We start from the raw sequence: 17,993 nt of genomic DNA, 5'->3' as shown, positions 1-17,993 counted from the left end.
AATGAAACGATGTATCCAACGAACAGCAATTGTAAAATTCAAAACACAGCTCAGGAAAAAAAAATACAGATTTAATTTTCAAATTTCGTGGCATCGTAGATAGGTGTTGTTTCCTTTTTTTTTAGAGAAGATCGGTGTTGTTTCCATGTCCACATGGGGCGGGGCCGGGCCTTGACAATTGCCGTGGTCTTCAGGCCCGGGCCAAGAACCAAAAGCCCAAAGGTTTGCTTTGATGATTTGTCTGAAAATGAAAGGTATAAGGCTCTAAGCCCAACAATACTCAGCTGGGTGTCCTGGTGGGCGCCCCTGCATACTGGAAGGGTCGCTTTTTTCATTTCTCATTTTGTACCCAAAGTACATGTCTGCAATACTTTATTATTTTGGATTTGCTGAATTTTATTGAAATTTATGCATTTTGTGGGCCATGAAAAATCAGTTAGATGCGCTGCAGCAAGGAGTCCTCCATCAGGGAGGGCCAAACAAAGCTAGGCTGCACTATGCGTCTATACCAGGATATGCCATTTGTCAAGGTCCTCGAAAAGATCCGCCGGACATGAACACCTGATGAGTTATCCGGATTTGGGAGAGGCCAGCCACAGTCCACAGAGTCCTCCGATCCCCGTTTCCATCATCATCCGTGTATCTCTTGACCAGACAAGACGAGCAGTCATTTACGTATCTTGTGCAATCCCCGCTTCTTTCTGCTTATTCGTCGACCCCAAACGCTTGTTCTGACCACGACCGGAACCACAAGTAGAGATGCAGGATGTTTCCTTCTTTCTGACCTCGCCCGTGGCGACCACGCGCCAGCTGAGTGTGAGCAAAGCACTACTAGGCACTTGAAGTTATGGGAATCGATCATTATTGCTCCTGTCGCGGTTAACACCGATCAGATGCCTTTGGTTCTCTGTGGACCAACGCTCGATCAGATCATTATTGCTCGTTGCATGCTTGCATTTGTACTCCAAGCTTTGAGCCTTCTTTCGAGTTCTGCAACTTGACATCATTATAGATCGGTTCTTCAAAGCCATTGTTAACTTTGGTCTTGCTTGGAGCTTCGTTGACTTCGTTTTTTCAATACCAAGTTTCGACATTGTCAGTCCTTAGACCGCGAAGGTCTGGCATCTTGATTGGGTGAGGCATCTTTACTGTTCCTTGCACGAAATGCTGGCCACGAGATTATTTCTATTATTGCGTGCCGACGAGGAACGCCCGTTTGCTTATTCGTTTGCGTGTATGCGTACTACAGTACAGTTTTTGTACTGTTTTTACACAAGCTCTCGATTTCTCAGCAGGAGGGGGCTCATGGCTGAGGAGGAGCATCATTTTCCTATCCTTTTCTGACCGTACTCCGGGTTTATTGTCTTTCCCGTTGGAGCCCAGGTGAAGTGAGGTGAGATCTTTTGTTTTCTCTCTAGAATTCTCCATTCTGGGTGAGATTTTTTCGTGGGTCCATGATTCGCTGATCAGAAGAACCTTAATTTTCTCTCGCCCCATGGATTTCTTGCACTGAATCCTTTATCCTTCAGAGCTCGCAAGAGCTCACTTGGTATACTAGTACTGGCAGCTCACTGATTGCCGATTGGCACCGTGAGCTGATATGAACGGCGTTCTATTCACAAACTCTTCGGTCCGATCGATGCCTCCATTCCCCCCCGGACTCGAATCTGACGCCGCCAAAAAATTTCCCCCATGAAGCAGGAGAGGCGGAGGAAGCACCCCAGGCCGCCGCCGCCGCCGCCGGGCCTCGAGCTCGCGATGGCGCCCCTCTCGCGGGACGGCAGTGGAGGCCGCGAGGAGATCCGCGAGCTCGACGACGCTGAGGCGGGGGCCGCGCACGCGCGCGGCCGCGTGCCGCCGTGGCGGGAGCAGCTGACGGCGCGCGGCATGGTGGCGAGCCTGGCCGTCGGCGCCATATACAGCGTCATCGTGATGAAGCTCGTCCTCACCACGGGCCTCGTCCCCACGCTCAACGTCTCCGCCGCGCTCATCGCCTTCGTCATCCTCCGCGGGTGGACGCGGGCGCTGGCCCACTTCGGCGTCGCCGCCCGCCCCTTCACGCGGCAGGAGAACACCGTCGTGCAGACCTGCGCCGTCGCCTGCTACAGCATCGCCGTCGGAGGTCAGGGCTACACAACACCCGTAGCATCTCCTCCATTTGTCAAGTGGAGTTCCCCGGAGTGGGATTTGATTCGATTTCTCTGCAGGTGGGTTTGGGTCCTACCTGCTTGCGCTGGACAAGAAGACTTACGAGATGGCGGGGGAGACGGAGGGGAACGTGCCAGGGAGCTACAAGGAGCCGGGCATTGTGTGGATGACCGGCTTCCTCCTCGCCGTCAGCTTCGTGGGGATTCTCGCGCTCGTCCCTCTCAGAAAGGTCCGTGTGCTCCCCACAGTTATATCTATCTTCACAAGTTCTACGATCCTGTAACGGCTACTCGTATTCTTAGTCCTAAGTTGGGGTAATCCTACTGAGTTCACCCTTGCTCGTGCTTAAACAACCAAAAAGACTGCTGTCTGTTTGTCCTTTCCTGTGCGTCAGGCATGAACAGCAGATGTTCATGTCTTGGTATCCAATTTTATTTCTATAATATTGTTTCGGTCTTCTTGTCAAGATCGCCTCACCAATCAGGTAGAGCTGAAGAAAAGACAAATCTGCTTTCATTGAGTTAGATGACGAAGTTTGATGTGAATGCTAGCGTCCATGATCCGATTGATTTTGGCGTTATTGTCCTACTGAATCAGCTCTCTCATGAGAACAATTCTTGGACCTACATCTGGAACAAACCATTCTACTCTTCAACGAAGACATATTTTCTTGGTTACTACTTAAATACAGACTTACTAATACACAAGAACGATTTGAATAATGGAAGAGAACTCTCTCTCAGCCTATGCATCCGAAGATGCACACCCACCACCCTATTACAAAGGTCGCACTGTAATACTCCAAAGGACACGACGAGCTACATAAGGCATGAGTAATCAAATATTACATAGCTTGTTATTTAACTGTCATCCAAAGGTGGGGCATAAATTTCCTGGTAGCAAACTCCGACCCCCTGGCACCAGAGACCAGCCTTTCATGCTCCAATGGTCGTTGAAGTAAGGACCACGAATTGTGATGTTCAAAAAACAGCATGAGTTGTGTATTTTGAAAACTAAGGATGTATATGCACATATTGAATTGCCTGCTATGTGTCTTACCATTTGAAATTTTGGATAAACATCTGTCTTGTGAACTTTTTTAAGATGAATTTGATGCCTGGCCGCCTCCTTTGTTACATTGCAAGCACCTCTTCAATTAGTTTGATATCACGAGTAAATGGATGATTCAACTTTTAAAATTTCAGATTATGATAATCGACTATAAGTTAACTTATCCAAGTGGAACTGCGACAGCTGTGCTTATAAATGGGTTCCACACACCTCATGGAGATGCAATGGCAAAGTATGCGGTTCTTTCACATAACCTGTGATCTGGAGAACCAAACATCGTCTTTCTTTAATCAATTGAATGATGATTTGTTTCTTCATGTCAGGCATCAAGTAAATGGATTCACAAAATACTTTGCAATCAGCTTCCTCTGGAGCTTCTTCCAGTGGTTTTACTCTGGCGGAGACAGCTGTGGGTTCTCGCAGTTTCCCACTTTTGGACTACTAGCTTGGAAACAAACGTAACACTGATCACTTTGTTCACTGTTACATTAAATCTGTTCTTGACTAGTAATGATTTCACCTGATTTAGACTTTTCGATTCCTTGTGGTGTCAGATTCTTCTTTGATTTCAGCCTCACGTATGTTGGGGCAGGGATGATTTGCTCCCACCTTGTCAATCTGTCTCTCCTTGTCGGTGCCATTCTTTCCTGGGGTGTCATGTGGCCGCTGATCAGTGATTTGGAAGGGGACTGGTATCCAGCAAATATTCCAGAAAGCAGCATGAGAAGCCTGCAAGGTTACAAGGTTTGTTTCACAATTTGATTTGTTATTGTACATCTGGATCATAATCCTTTTTGTTTTGAAGGAAATAATCCTTTTTATTTCTTACCTTCTCTCATTCTGTAGGCTTTCATATGCATAGCTCTCATCCTAGGAGATGGCCTATACAATTTTGTTAAGATTATTGCATTCACCGTTAAGAGTCTGCTTGGCAGATCAAAACTAAAGAACACAAAGAAAGGTAATGAGTCTGAACACATGTAAGTGCAGTCGTTGGGGTATATACATGATCTGACGTGGGTGTTCATCCTACTTCCAGAGGAAGACATTCCGGTGCTCGATGACCTTCATCGTAATGAAGTTTTTACAAGAGACAGTCTCCCTACCTGGCTAGCCTACTCTGGTTACATTGCATTATCAGTCATTGCAGTAATTGCCATTCCCTTGATGTTCCACGAGATGAAGTGGTATTATGTGGTCATAGCATACGTACTGGCTCCTGCCCTGGGTTTCTGCAATGCCTATGGCACCGGCCTTACTGATATGAACATGGCCTACAATTATGGGAAGGTTGCCCTCTTCATTCTTGCAGCCTGGGCTGGAAAAGACTCTGGTGTCGTAGCCGGTCTAGTAGGTTGTGGTCTGGTGAAATCATTGGTGACCATCTCTGCTGATCTGATGCATGATTTCAAGACTGGGCATCTTACGTTAACATCACCTAGATCAATGCTAATTGCTCAGGCTATTGGCACCGCCATGGGCTGTGTCATTGGACCACTGACATTCTTTCTGTTCTACAATGCCTTTGACATAGGCAACCCAGAAGGGCCCTGGAAGGCACCATATGCTCTCATCTACCGAAACATGGCAATTCTTGGTGTCGAGGGCTTCTCCGCTCTGCCCCTGCATTGCTTGCAGCTGTGCTATGGATTCTTTGGCTTTGCAGTGGCGGCCAACCTTATGAGAGATCTCTTCCCGCCGAAGTATGGCAGATGGGTCCCCCTACCGATGGCGATGGGAGTTCCTTTCCTTGTAGGCGCGAGCTTTGCCATCGACATGTGCGTCGGAAGCTTAGTAGTGTTCGTGTGGCACATGATTGACGGAGGTAAAGCAGCACTAATGGTGCCAGCAGTTGCATCTGGTTTGATATGTGGGGATGGACTTTGGATCTTCCCTTCTGCCTTGCTTGCACTGGCCAAGATCAATCCACCATTGTGCATGGCATTTAGGTCGACACACTAGAGTAGCATGCTAGATCCATATACAGTTAGAAGAGATACAGACCGGCAAGAATGCAGTAAATAGATTTTGCGTGGTAGGCAATATTGTAGCACATATCTGTCGAGATATTTCACATGTATGGTTTTGCCAATAAGTTGGATGATTACAACAAGGTGTAACATTGTAAGAAACATTTTCAAGTGAAGATGACCCAAATGCTATATGTCAGTTTCCAGCTGGTATATACCGTACACATTTGTACTAAATCCCTGACATTTATTATGGATCGGAGGGAGTACAAATGAAGAGTAACCAGATATGCCAATGTACCACCTTCAGATGATGCCATGAGTTATCTCTTCCTTTTTGGTTTTTCCCCGCCTGTCACCTTGGAACTTGGCTTGCAACTGATTCGGGGCAGCCTCTGGAGCAGATAGTGGCATACATCGTGAAGCACAACCGCACAAGTGCAGTTCAAAGGCAGAGTCTGCGTCAGGTTTTCACCACTCAGGTTGTGGTTCTTGCTAGCAATATTCGGCCGTGGTCGTATATGTCCTGTTAGGTTTGCTGAACAATTTGGCGGGTTCGAAAGCTGCAGCAGCGATTATACCGCTTCCCTTGTGCCTGAAGTTCACGCAAAAAAAATCTAAGCAGGACCGCATGGTGCTGATCCCCGGCGCACTAGAAATTATGAACACGTCTTTGTTGTTTGACCTCAGCCATGCACTATGATGATAGATCACGTAAGGACGCGTCTCTGATCCAAGTTGAAGTACATGGTGGTAGTGGTACCATTGAATTGCTCCGTGTAGTACTAGACTACTAGTACACCTGTACTGCTGACACTATCTCTCAATTAAAGGTAAATCACAAATGCATTGTGCGCACAACCGAATGCTAATTTTGGTGGTGATGGTGATTGTACGAGTATCATGGTTCGACTGACGACTGCCCATTGCAGGTTTCCGTTTTGTGGTCTTGTGCATGCTAGCTACTAGTAGCAGTAGTACATTGTTGCACCTGTGGACTGTGGCCAATTTTTATTTCGGTCCCGATTCATAGGTGTTGCTTGAATAAATCTGATTTTGTGCATGATGATTTTTCCGTTATAAAAAAACCCGGAAACGTGATCGAATGGACAATTATGACACAAGGAAAGCATAGGTGAGCCCAGGCTAGCTAGCTACGAACAGAAAGGTCGCAGCTAGGTACGTAGTCATATAGAGCCGTCTCGCACTTCATTTGTGATCAGATCAGTGATTAATTTAGTGTCTCTCTCTTGTCTCTCTCAAAACCAGTGAAAGGTCCTTCTCTGCAAGAACATTAGTACAATGTGTACATAGTTCTTCGCACTGGATACGTATCATGAGTAGCCACCTAGCACAAGGAATAACAGACGAGAGAAAGGTTGTTTGGGCGTTTTGATCACTCGTGCCGTTTCTTTCTTCTTATAAGGCCATTGGAAATTATTCTGCACGAAAAAATCACTTGGTGCTTATTCCCATCAGATAGGGAAACCACAAAAGGAACCAAATAAGGGAGGAGGAGAAAACAACGCTGACACTAGAGCACGCAACTTGGGACGCGCCCGGCGGCATCAAGCCCAGATCACCATCTCCGCTCTCGGATGTTATTCGCCGTCCAAGATATTCGCTGGTTCGCCGGCCGGGAGAGAATCCTAGTCCAGACCAAGCCCGAGATTATTATTTTTCGATAACGGAAACCAAGCCCGAGATAGGGGATAGAACAAAGCTCTCTGGCAGAATGTGCACGAGCACCTACTGAATTTGTTGGGCTTTTCTCAGATGAGCGAAGAATTTCTCAGACGAGCACATAGCCACACAACTGAACTATCATAAAATTTGGCGGAAAAACCTCGCAAAAGCATTCTGGCCGTCGACCCACGGAGACAGTCAGGAGAGAGTATCTTTGCAATCATCAGAAGAAATCCAGAAAGGCCTGATCGATCCCTCGGTCGCGAGGTACAGGATGGATAATGCGCAAGTAGTCTTGTGTCTTCGACAAACAACACGTAGTAAGATAAGAAAATTGCTCTGCTCGTTCGTCGACGCCAAACCATAGCGGTTCGTGCCTTCCGTCAGCGACCCCGACCCGTAGTAGAAACGCAGGAAGTCGTCCTGATCACTCGATCCAGAGCCCCGAGTCCCTGACGTCGCCCGTGGCACGACGTTGCGGGAGCAAACAAAGGGGACGACGGGTCAGAGAAGGGAGTGAAGCCGTGAAACATGCTGTCCTCCGGGCCCCGCCGAGAACCTTTTTTTTTGTTCTGGAAACGGGCCCCCCTGCAGGCTGCAGCATGAGCACAAACTTGGACGCCTTTATATATATAAGCAGTGCTGTGACACTGCTGTAGTCCACTGTGCTTCGCCCTTCATCGGACGGATCCATCGACGAACGACGACTCCCGCCACCGCCAGCCGGGTGCTTCCTCACCGGCATCGACCAGGTATTTGGGCCTTCGGAGTTCAGACTACTGGAGGAGAGCAAAGTTTTTTTTGTCTGGTATTAATTCGTTAAAGCTTGGAGACACTTTTCTTTATATAAGCTCGGGTTCGTATAGATGAGTTCTTCTACGGAGAACCATCAAACTATCAAAGCGTGGCATCTTGCTTGCAGATTTGATGGTTTACTTTTGTTGACTTGGTTCGTTTAAACAAAATTAATGACTTTTTTGTTGCTTCGAGGGTCTCCATGCCTGTGTTTTGTTTCAATGGGAATCTTTCGTGTTTCCTGGGTTAAATGCTGGCCAGCTATCTTACTTGTTGAGGATGAACTCCCTGTTTGTTTATTTCTGGTTGCGTGTGTTACTGTTATTGTACACAAGGTCTCAGTTTCAGGGGCAACGCGCGGCGCTGAGATGAGTGCTGGGGAGGGGAGCTTCAGATTGTCGTATGAAGAAAATAAATAAAGATGGGAATACTTGATTGGTGCCTAATTAAACTGCTACGAATAAATCCAATGGTTGTACTTGAGGCTAGAGCGGAATTGCTCTTCCCTTGTACTTATCACAAAAGGCATGACTAACAAATTAAATAATCATCACATATTTTAATAAATTTTGACCCCAGAAAAGGTAACTATATGGCATATCTATAGTGAAGCTAACAAAGTGGCTTGACATTAAACCAAACTTCTTTTTTTAAACATTGCCTACAAAATGTGTGGAACCTTAGAATATGGCTCACTTATTATAGTACGTGGTTAATGATCAGTTGTGCTTCGGTGAATTCATTTCATAACATGCTGTGAGAAAATAGCCACAGAAATAAGAACGAGTCGGTGACCAAAATATTAAAATAAGTAAGATACGATTGATCGGCCCAAAAAACGCTAGCTTGCCGATCTTTTTCGTCCTCTTTCTGTGACGTGCTCCTCGGTTATTATTTTTATTTTTACTTTTTTGCGGGGACCTCGTTCTCTTGCTCCGCTTCTATTTCCATGGTCCTCTCTTGCGTACTGTCTTTTTGGTTGGAGTGGAGAGCTTAGGTGAAGTGAGATTTTTATCTGTCTGAACTTTCCATTCTTTTTCGGAAGACTAAGCTTTCCATTCCACTGAAGAAAAATAAATAAATACTCCGTAACTCTCTTTCCATGAATCGCTGATTTAATCGCAATAAGAAGAGCTCACTAGCACACCGCACGCCGCACTAGTAGAACTGTAGAAGAACTCAAAATGCGAATACGGAAGGATTTCCATTCCTCTCACTGACTCCTGCGTTTGCCCCGGACTAGAATCTGATGCCGCGAAAATCTTTTGCCCCAGGAAGCAGCAGAGAACTAAGGAGGCGGAGGGAGCAAACCCCAGCCCGAGATGGCGCTCCACCAGCGGGAAGCCGGCGGGGGCAAGGAGGAGAAATCCGCCATGTACGGCGACTCCTCCGAACCGGGCCCGCGCCACGGCAGCGTGCCGCCGTGGAGGGAGCAGCTGACGGTCCGCGGCCTTCTGGTGAGCATCGCCGTCGGCACCATGTACAGCGTCATCGTGATGAAGCTCAACCTCACCACGGGGCTCAACCCCACGCTCAACGTCTCCGCCGCGCTCATCTCCTTCGTCATGCTCCGCGGCTGGACGCAGGCGCTGGCCCGCCTCGGCGTCGCCGTCCGCCCGCTCACGCGCCAGGAGAACACCGTCGTCCAGACCTGCGCCGTCGCCTGCTACAGCATCGGCGCCGCTGGTCAGGACACCGCCCGCTCGTGTCCTCTGCTTTGTGAAATGGAGCTCCTTGGAATTGACTGACGCGTTCTTGGAAATTTTGTGTTTTTTTGGTCCCCCAGGTGGATTTGGGTCCTACCTGCTTGGGCTGAACAAGAAGACCTACGAGATGGCCGGGGTGGACATGGAAGGCAATGTGGGCCACAAGGAGCCCCGAATTGGTTGGATGATCGGCTTCCTCCTCACGGTCAGCTTCGTGGGGATTCTTGCGCTCGTCCCTCTCAGGAAGGTCGGTGAGCTCCCCCGCCGCCTTGCAGTATATATCTTCAGAAGTTTTTACCATTCCAGCATGGTTAATTCGCTCTGCTGTTACACCTAGTAAGAACTGCAATTTACCCTTCCTTCCACAAGTTCCGTCTCATTTTGCCAATGTTGCTTGTACAGTGGCCAACCGTCCAGCATTCCCAGCCTTTTGTATTATGATTCTGTTATCCTCCTTATCAGAGCAACTCCTGGCCATTTCTTCCTTCCTTTGCGTCAGGTGCTGTCTAGGTGGTTAGGTTACTTATTTATGGGTTGCGTATGCTGACACAAGGGACAAATTTGCTTCGATTTTGTTAGGTACCAATAGTAGTACTGTATTATTTTTTGCTGTGTTATTAGGGGCTGTCATTTGATTTGTCACTATCCGCATATCGGGAAGCATGTTTGCAAGTAGTCATATGTGAAAACACAATCAAATGATTTGTCACTGGTGATGACAAAATATGAAACAATTTGTATGAACTCATCTATGGGGTGCAGTGCTTCCCCTAAAGAAATGGCATGACTATTTCGCCTGTTGTTTGGACTATATTCTTAAAAAAATGAATTGGGTGTTGTTTAAAATAATGCCGACATATCGTTATTCATATCTTCATTTGCAATTAAACAGAGTTAAGTGGCGAGCATAAATCTGAGAGTTCTATTGTCATATATATACACAGTTCAGTGGTATATATGTACCCCATGAGTTACATAAATATAATTGTCCAGTGAATCCTGCAAAGTGAACCGCATACCTCCTTGGCCTTTCCTTCTAAAAGTTGTTAGCACCACATGAAAGCGGATGAATCAACGCAGCACATTTTTTGTTGATTTGCAAATTTTCAGGTTTTGGTAATCGACTACAAATTAACATACCCAAGCGGGACTGCAACAGCCGTGCTTATAAATGGATTCCATGCCCCTCAGGGAGATGAAGTGGCAAAGTATGCGACTCTGTCACATGACCCATGGCATGCATAACTAAATATTACAGAATAATTTTCTCATTTTTAATCAGTTTAATTCTTATTTTGGTGATGACAGGATGCAGGTGAGCGGATTCACAAAATACTTTGCAATCAGCTTCTTCTGGAGCTTCTTCCAATGGTTTTACTCTGGTGGAGATAAGTGTGGGTTTTCGCAGTTTCCCACTTTTGGGCTACGAGCTTGGAAACAAACGTAACACTTGTCACTTTACTCGTTCATATATTCTGTTCTTGACGAAGTAAATTTTTTCACCTGATTCGAATTTTGTGATCCCTGGGTTGTCAGATTCTTCTTCGATTTCAATCTCACATATGTTGGGGCAGGGATGATTTGCCCCCACCTTATTAATCTATCTCTCCTTCTCGGTTCTGTTCTCTCCTGGGGTTTAATGTGGCCACTGATCGGTGGTTTGAAAGGGAAATGGTATCCGGCAGATTTACCAGAAAGCAGCATGAAAAGCCTGCAAGGTTACAAGGTTCGTTTCCAAATTTTATTTTTGTTCCTCTACACGTGTCCTACCATCTCTGTTCCTTACCATCTCTTCTTCTTAGGCCTTCATCTGCATAGCTCTCATCCTGGGAGATGGCATATACAATTTTGCCAAGATTATCGTATCCACCACTATGAATCTCCTTGACAAATCAAAACTGAAGAACACAAAGAAAGGTAAAGAACTTAACATACAACCTTTCTTATGTATAGATGATCTGATATGGGATTCATTATGCTTTTAGAGGAAGATATTCTGCCGCTTGATGAACTACATCGTAATGAAGTTTTTATGAGAGACGGTCTCCCTAACTGGCTAGCCTGCTCTGGTTACCTTGCATTATCAGTCGTTGCAATAATCACCATTCCCTTGATGTTCCCTGAGCTGAAGTGGTACTATGCTGTCATTGCTTACTTATTGGCTCCTGCCCTGGGTTTCTCCAATGCCTATGGAGCCGGCCTTACTGACATCAACATGGCCTACAATTATGGAAAAGTTGCCCTTCTCATTCTTGCTGCCACAGCTGGAAAAGAATCTGGTGTAGTTGCTGGGCTGATAGGCTGCGGTATGGTCAAAAATTTGACGTCAATATCTGCTGATCTGATGCAGGATTTTAAAACTGGGCATCTTACACTATCATCACCTAGATCAATGCTTATTGCTCAGATAATTGGCACTGCCATGGGATGTATCATCTCACCGCTAACATTCTTTGTGTTCTACAATGCCTTTGACATAGGCAACCAAGATGGGCCTTGGAAGGCACCATATGCTCTAATATACCGAAACATTGCAATTCTTGGTGTTGAGGGCTTCTCAGCTCTGCCCATGCATTGTTTGCAGCTGTGTTATGGATTCTTTGGCTTTGCACTGGTGGCCAACGTTATGAGGGATTTCTTACCGCGTAAGTATGGCAAATGGATCCCCTTACCCATGGCAATGGGTTTTCCCTTCCTTGTGGGCGGGAGCTTTGCCATAGACATGTGTGTCGGGAGCTTGATAGTCTATATTTGGCGAAAGATTGACAGGACTAAAGCAGGACATATGGTGCCAGCAGTTGCATCAGGTTTTATATGTGGGGATGGACTGTGGATCTTCCCCGCTTCCTTGCTTGCACTGGCCAAGATCACTCCACCGATGTGCATGGCATTTGGTTCTACCCACTAGAGGGGTAACATGCTCCACAGCGGTCGCAGCTCCGTGGACCATGTCTGAAGTTGTGCATGGTAGGGTGAATAAGCTGAATGATAGATCCACAATGTAAATCTGTAAGAATTATCTTTCAGAAGCAGCTCGTCCAATGGCCAACTGTTGGTTTCGAGATGTTCTGTGTAAAAGAGTATCATCATAGCTCTCTTTCTTAATCAATGCACCGAGAGTCCGAGACACAAAGTTTTTTGCATTTTCTCAAGAAAGGAAGGGCCACTAGATGATACATGACAATGAAAGACTATGAATTATCAAATTAACCCAAGGAAAACTAGTGATTCTTACCATTTAACACTGAAGACAAAATGGCTATATATATATATATGTTGTGTGACATTATCTTTGTATGGGGTACACTAAATCCAAGACACTTATTATGAATCGGGAATACTTGCTTTTAAAAACCGTACGTTTTGGTCATTGACACGGTTTGGTCTGAGTAACGTAATTTCCACCAACCTACTAAAATATTACTCGGGCAAATCTGTATACCCGAGTTAAATAATGGTGGTTAAAGTTTTAAAATTTTGATCTAAGCTATGCCCAAAATGTTTTTGAATACAAGAGGAAGTACATGGCTCTGTCTCTGAGAAAAGTAAAAAAAAAAAGGACCGGTCCCTCCAATTTGTGGGAGGTTGACTCCTATGGTTTCCCCTTCCGCCATGTTTGGGTTCTTGAATCGGAAGCAACATTCCAATTTATTCACCTATTCACTGTCACAGCCAGGGTTACATCACTACGCCAATAATAGAGGTAACCAAGACCATAAAACAAATTCCCCGGGTATCCTCCAAAGTTGCCAGCGCCAGTGGGTCTATCCAAACAATCAAGAAGATGTGAAGCACTGAAGCATGATCCACGCAGCCCACAGATTACGTCCAAAACAGCACAGTAAACCGATGACCGGTTTTCAGTCTACAGCTCTCCCTACTTTATGCTTGTGCGCACTGTAAAATCCGGACCGATGATGCTGATGCGCGAAAGCGATGGCGCATCTGGTGAACTGCCGACCTCCACGCCAACCGCTCGGTGTGGATCATCGTTGTTCACTGGTGTCTCCTCCCACTGAAAGCACTGAAGATGCCCTGCACACTAAACACGGTCTCTGATATGATATGATCCTCAGTTTTCTCAAGGCAGCCTGCCAAAAGTGCCTGTCACTTGACGTGCTATTGTGATGCTCATGTTTGATTGGTGATTCTGTTGCTCATAACTTGTGTTGGAGTTAACGGTCCACGTCTGCCTCGATTCAAAAGGCGGCATCCGATGCTCGGCTTGAAACCGGCCGGTTTCTGGCGTTCTCTGACCGGATATTTGTTCCTGGCCGGAATCTTTTTCCTTGTCCCTCTGGTTCAGTTTTGCCAGCAGTTGCTTCTGTGACTTGAGATGTTTCAACGAGCTTGTAGCGGTAAAGATTTGTCCTGGAGACCTAAACAATTCTCGCTGCTTTGATAGAGCGAACAGACGAGAGAGGATAGCTAACTTGGCAAACCGCGTCAACAATTATAGGATGTTTTGACGGGAATCGTGCTAGGATCGAACATTCTTAACTTAAGGGCAATATCACTATACCAGCGACTGGAGAAACCGCAAAAGAAAAAAAAGAAGAAGAAGAAAGAAGAACAAAGCCATCGAACCCTAATGCAAGATCCATCGAGAATTGACCGCATTACCACGAGCCGATGCGATCGCCGGTGCCCGGTAGAGCAGGAACGGGATATGCCATACCAGCCATGGGAAAGAGCCGCCGGGCCTCCAACACCACGCGCCCATGCGAGCCCATGCGAAACCGGCCTGGTGACTTGATTCGCAAAGCATCGGCACGGCATGCAACCAAGCCAGGCCGTAATATCCACGTTCCAGCGGCCAACTCGATCGCCTCCCCTACGCCGCACGAACATAATCGCGAAACGCTCAATTTCAAGCAAATTTATTCGACTCTCGTGAGTGTTGGCTGCAGATCTCTGGATCCCGCAGCTTGTTCCCCGATGCCGAACAAAACCAGACGCCCTTTCATCGTCCAATTAAGGTAGGGGTCATATGCAAAAGATGTGTTTTTAGTACTTCCTTCGATCCATAACGAGCGTTGCTGTTTTAATACAACTTCGTTATGAATTTCTCCTATTTATTTATGTTTTCTAAAGCAATGTTACTTAGATTCATAATTATCGTTTTAATCTCTTGACATCTTTTTCCTTATAATTTTCATGCCATTTGGATTAGCCCTAGTCATAACAATTTTGACTTTTTAAGCAATATGTCATGCCACAAAGTTACAATGAGAATCATTGATGCCCCGTCAATATGTAACAAATAAATTTTTTTCTATTGAAGACTAAGATGTTAGTGCTAGAAAACATATCATGATATAATAAGAATAGATGTTAATATCTATTATATATACTAAAAGCAATATGAGAGGTACCGAGGGGAGCCTTCACGTTGATCCACGTCACCCCAATTATTTTTAGACGTTAGAATTGTTCGTTCACGTTACGTTGGGCCTGGAAACCGAATCCCATACGATCCCCTTTAAAAAAACGAACACAGTTGTCCTTCCCTCATCCAATTCCAGTCAGCAAGCAGGGCTGAAACGATCGATTGATTATTTATCGGATCAATCGAAGACGGAGTAATGCTAGACTAGCGAGCTGAATTGCCCATGGTTCAGTCCGTGTCGGCGAAGCTGTCGGCACCGTGATCCCGCGGCAGATGCGGCGGCGGAGGCAAGCTGAGGACGGCGTCGGACCATCGCGCGGGGGAGCGGTCGCTGCTGTTTGACGACGACATGGCTCCACCCTAGTCCCTCTGACCATCCGGAGCACCTCGGTCGTGGCGGGAAGGCTGGCGAGGTCCGACGCCACGCGGCCACGCCCACCAGCGCACCCAGCTTCTCCTCCGCGGCGCCATTGGCCCCGGCGGACGCAGCCGACTCCCCGCCGGACTCCGTCGTGGCGGTCTCCTCCTCGTGCGCGGCGCAGACCCAGGCTGGGATGTCGTCCGCCTGGAGCAGGTCCTGGAACGGCGCCCAGCCCGTCAGCAGCTCCAGCAGCAGCACCCCAAGCTGTACGCGTCGGACGCCGCCGTGAAGCCCCCATTTGCGGATGAGGCGAAGCGCGTCTCTGGGGCACGGTAGAGGAGAGACGTGCACAATGCCTGCAGAAGAATGTTGGTGCAGCCGGCAGCGATGTCCTCGGCTATCTTCATGCACGACGTGCAGTTCAGCGGCTTCCCCTTGCTCGATGGCCGAGACCCTGCACCAACGGTGCCCACGTTTCAGAATTATCGACACAAGCTGCTTAGCACGAGTAAAAAATAATACCGTAACAAAGTGACAGATTTGACAGGGTGAGACGGTTTATTTATTTACAGTCTCTGGTCATCATCAGGACATGCTTTGGTAGCTGGACTGCTGGAGGAGCAGCCATAGCGAAAACAGAGCAGGAGAATGTTCCTACCATCTCATGACCTTTTTGACCGTCTGCTGCTACAACTAATTTTTCATGCACGGCACAAGCATCATCATGGTCATGGACCCTCAGCTTACTCAGTTTATCAGTGCATGGAAAAGAACAGACCATGTCTGAATTTGATCATGGCTATACAATACATTAACCGAACCAACATATAGCTCAAAATAAATAGAGAATCTTGCATGAACCTGAAGAAAGAAAGGAGCACCAAGATACACTCTAGATAGCTAGGCATGGAGTTCAGGGCATCATAGGGTTCTGAATAGCAGCACTATGCAAGGACCACTACTTCCTCGCTCCAACAAAACATGTCTAAAGTTTGTCAAAATTTGGATATATCTAAACATAACTTAGTGTATAAATGCATTCAAATTTAGTAAAAAAAATAAGGGTAGGTGGAGTCTCTGCAAAATAGGGGTAGGCTATAAATCTAATATACATATCGCAGAAATAGGAGTACTAAAAGCACAATAAAGAGTTTCCTTTTCTTCAAAGTATCACATTAACCCACATCATTCAAATGATTTTGGTAGTCAGATCTGTAGTCTATGGTTAGGATTTTGCAACCCTTTTGAGCTTCTCAAGCCTCCATTTTAGTTTCAGATCAGAACAGATATGTACCAATGATTTTAACCTTGCAACTAATTAAACATTCGCAAGAAATTATCAGCTAGCTTTGTGATCTAAAACTTAATTATATGTTGATTTAATATCACCAGTAAAAAAAACACATTTTTAATATTTTTTCTTTTTTTGAGGAAACACAATACAAACACAGACGCGCACAACACGCACAACACTTATCCCTATGAACGCACGCACGCACACCCTACCCTTATGAGCACCTCCGAGAGACTGGTCCGGCACATCATATTTTATCTAGCATAACATTTTTTGGATGTGTGCGTTTGCTTGACACAGAGGCATGTGTGGTTTGAACTCTTTCGAGATAAAAAAAAGTGGTAACTTTTTTTAAAAGGTCCCTGCATTAAGTATTAAAGAAGTTGAGTACAGATTCCCACATGGGGCAAAATACAAGCTCGCCCCAGAAGACACGTACTCGCCAACCACGCAGGGAGGGAGCACGTGTGAGGGTACGTGTCCAAGAACTGACTACACCTCTGACTACGCATCCTCGACCGCTGAGCATGCTCACCCGCCTACATCGTCTTTCCGAACACGCCGCCCGCTGCCGGTGATGAAGAAAAAGGCCGACGCCGACCAATGCTGCTGCCTCCAACAACATCCACCTGGGATCTGGAGGAAGAGCACATCCGACACCATTGCTTATGAAGATCCACTTGCATCGGATGAATACATGCCCCTAGTCTGGGCAGTGGCCACCGAAGGAGGGCCGGGGCGTCCCCGAAGAACTCACCGGTAAGTTGCCAGGTCCAAGAACCACAACGTGGGACTCCAAAGTGGGAGGTTAAGATGGATCTGGACAACCTAGCGACAAGGATTTCAGCCAAGGCCGCTCTCACGACACAGTAGATGGAGAGAAGAAACATTGCCTGCACAAGTGAAGGAAGCCAATGCCAGAAGAAAGAGATGAGCGTATGCATCGACCCCAAAACGGCCTGCTCCAGTCTCCAAGCGACCAAGAAAGGAGCACACAGTTGCCGGCCATGAATATGACAGAGCTTTGCCAGTAACTTGAAAGGGAAAACTCGCAGGGGAGATTATTGCAAAGGGAAAAAGAGGGGAAAGCAGATCTGAAAATACCAAAACCCATCTCTCCCTCCCCCCCCCCCCCCCCCCCGTGGTCAATCCCACCACCATGGTGACATTCCAAAAAAGAACAGAAGAAATGAGTAGTAGCCAGATCTGAACGGAGCTTATTTGGTTGGCCGTCTTTCTGGAAGATGCAAGGGGACCAGCCGTCCCCGGCAACTTTGCCGGCGAGGCCATCACCATTGCTCCTCCAGGAGATGCTTCCGCCGGAGCTCCAATCTGCCGGTTGCCGGCCAGCTAACGGCATAGCGCCAAGAGCCCTTAAGGCCACCACACACCTACCACTACCTGTATTTACAGAGGGAAAAGGGAGCCGGAGATCCTCTCCCCCTCCCCTCCGGCCGGCATCACCGGTGGAGAAGAAGGGGAGAGGAAGCGGCAGGAGGGGATGGATGGGCGGAGGCAACGAGAGCAGAGGAGAGAGGAGGGGGAAGGGAAAATGAGAGCCCCCCGGAGTCAA

At 46.9% G+C, this 17,993-nt stretch overlaps 2 protein-coding genes across 3 annotated transcripts; both read left to right on the top strand.

Annotated features, from left to right (window-relative positions):
* The first annotated feature begins 1,403 nt into the window (after positions 1-1,403).
* Positions 1,404-5,498, top strand: LOC100839579 (probable metal-nicotianamine transporter YSL9). Its single transcript, XM_014896146.2, has 7 exons — positions 1,404-2,122; positions 2,208-2,377; positions 3,354-3,451; positions 3,543-3,677; positions 3,774-3,963; positions 4,066-4,180; positions 4,259-5,498. Exons 1-7 carry the CDS (start codon positions 1,693-1,695, stop codon positions 5,179-5,181), a joined length of 2,061 nt encoding a protein of 686 aa, XP_014751632.1. The 5' UTR covers positions 1,404-1,692; the 3' UTR covers positions 5,182-5,498.
* A 1,980-nt stretch (positions 5,499-7,478) lies between these two features.
* YSL9 (probable metal-nicotianamine transporter YSL9-like) lies at positions 7,479-12,523 on the top strand. 2 transcript variants are annotated; one of them, XM_010241277.3, is made up of 8 exons: positions 7,479-7,627; positions 8,945-9,356; positions 9,457-9,623; positions 10,487-10,584; positions 10,685-10,819; positions 10,913-11,102; positions 11,179-11,293; positions 11,362-12,523. In XM_010241277.3, exons 2-8 carry the CDS (start codon positions 8,993-8,995, stop codon positions 12,282-12,284), a joined length of 1,992 nt encoding a protein of 663 aa, XP_010239579.1. In that variant the 5' UTR covers positions 7,479-7,627; positions 8,945-8,992; the 3' UTR covers positions 12,285-12,523. The 2 variants fall into 2 exon arrangements, with proteins under 2 accessions (XP_010239579.1, NP_001266881.1); NM_001279952.1 differs by lacking the exon at positions 7,479-7,627 and having other exon boundaries at positions 8,993-9,356; positions 11,362-12,284.
* Positions 12,524-17,993: the final 5,470 nt, after the last annotated feature.

This window comes from Brachypodium distachyon, chromosome 5 (genome assembly GCF_000005505.3).
Source record: "Brachypodium distachyon strain Bd21 chromosome 5, Brachypodium_distachyon_v3.0, whole genome shotgun sequence".
Classification (NCBI taxonomy): Eukaryota; Viridiplantae; Streptophyta; class Magnoliopsida; order Poales; family Poaceae; genus Brachypodium; species Brachypodium distachyon.
This window is presented reverse-complemented; position numbering and strand designations above follow the sequence as displayed.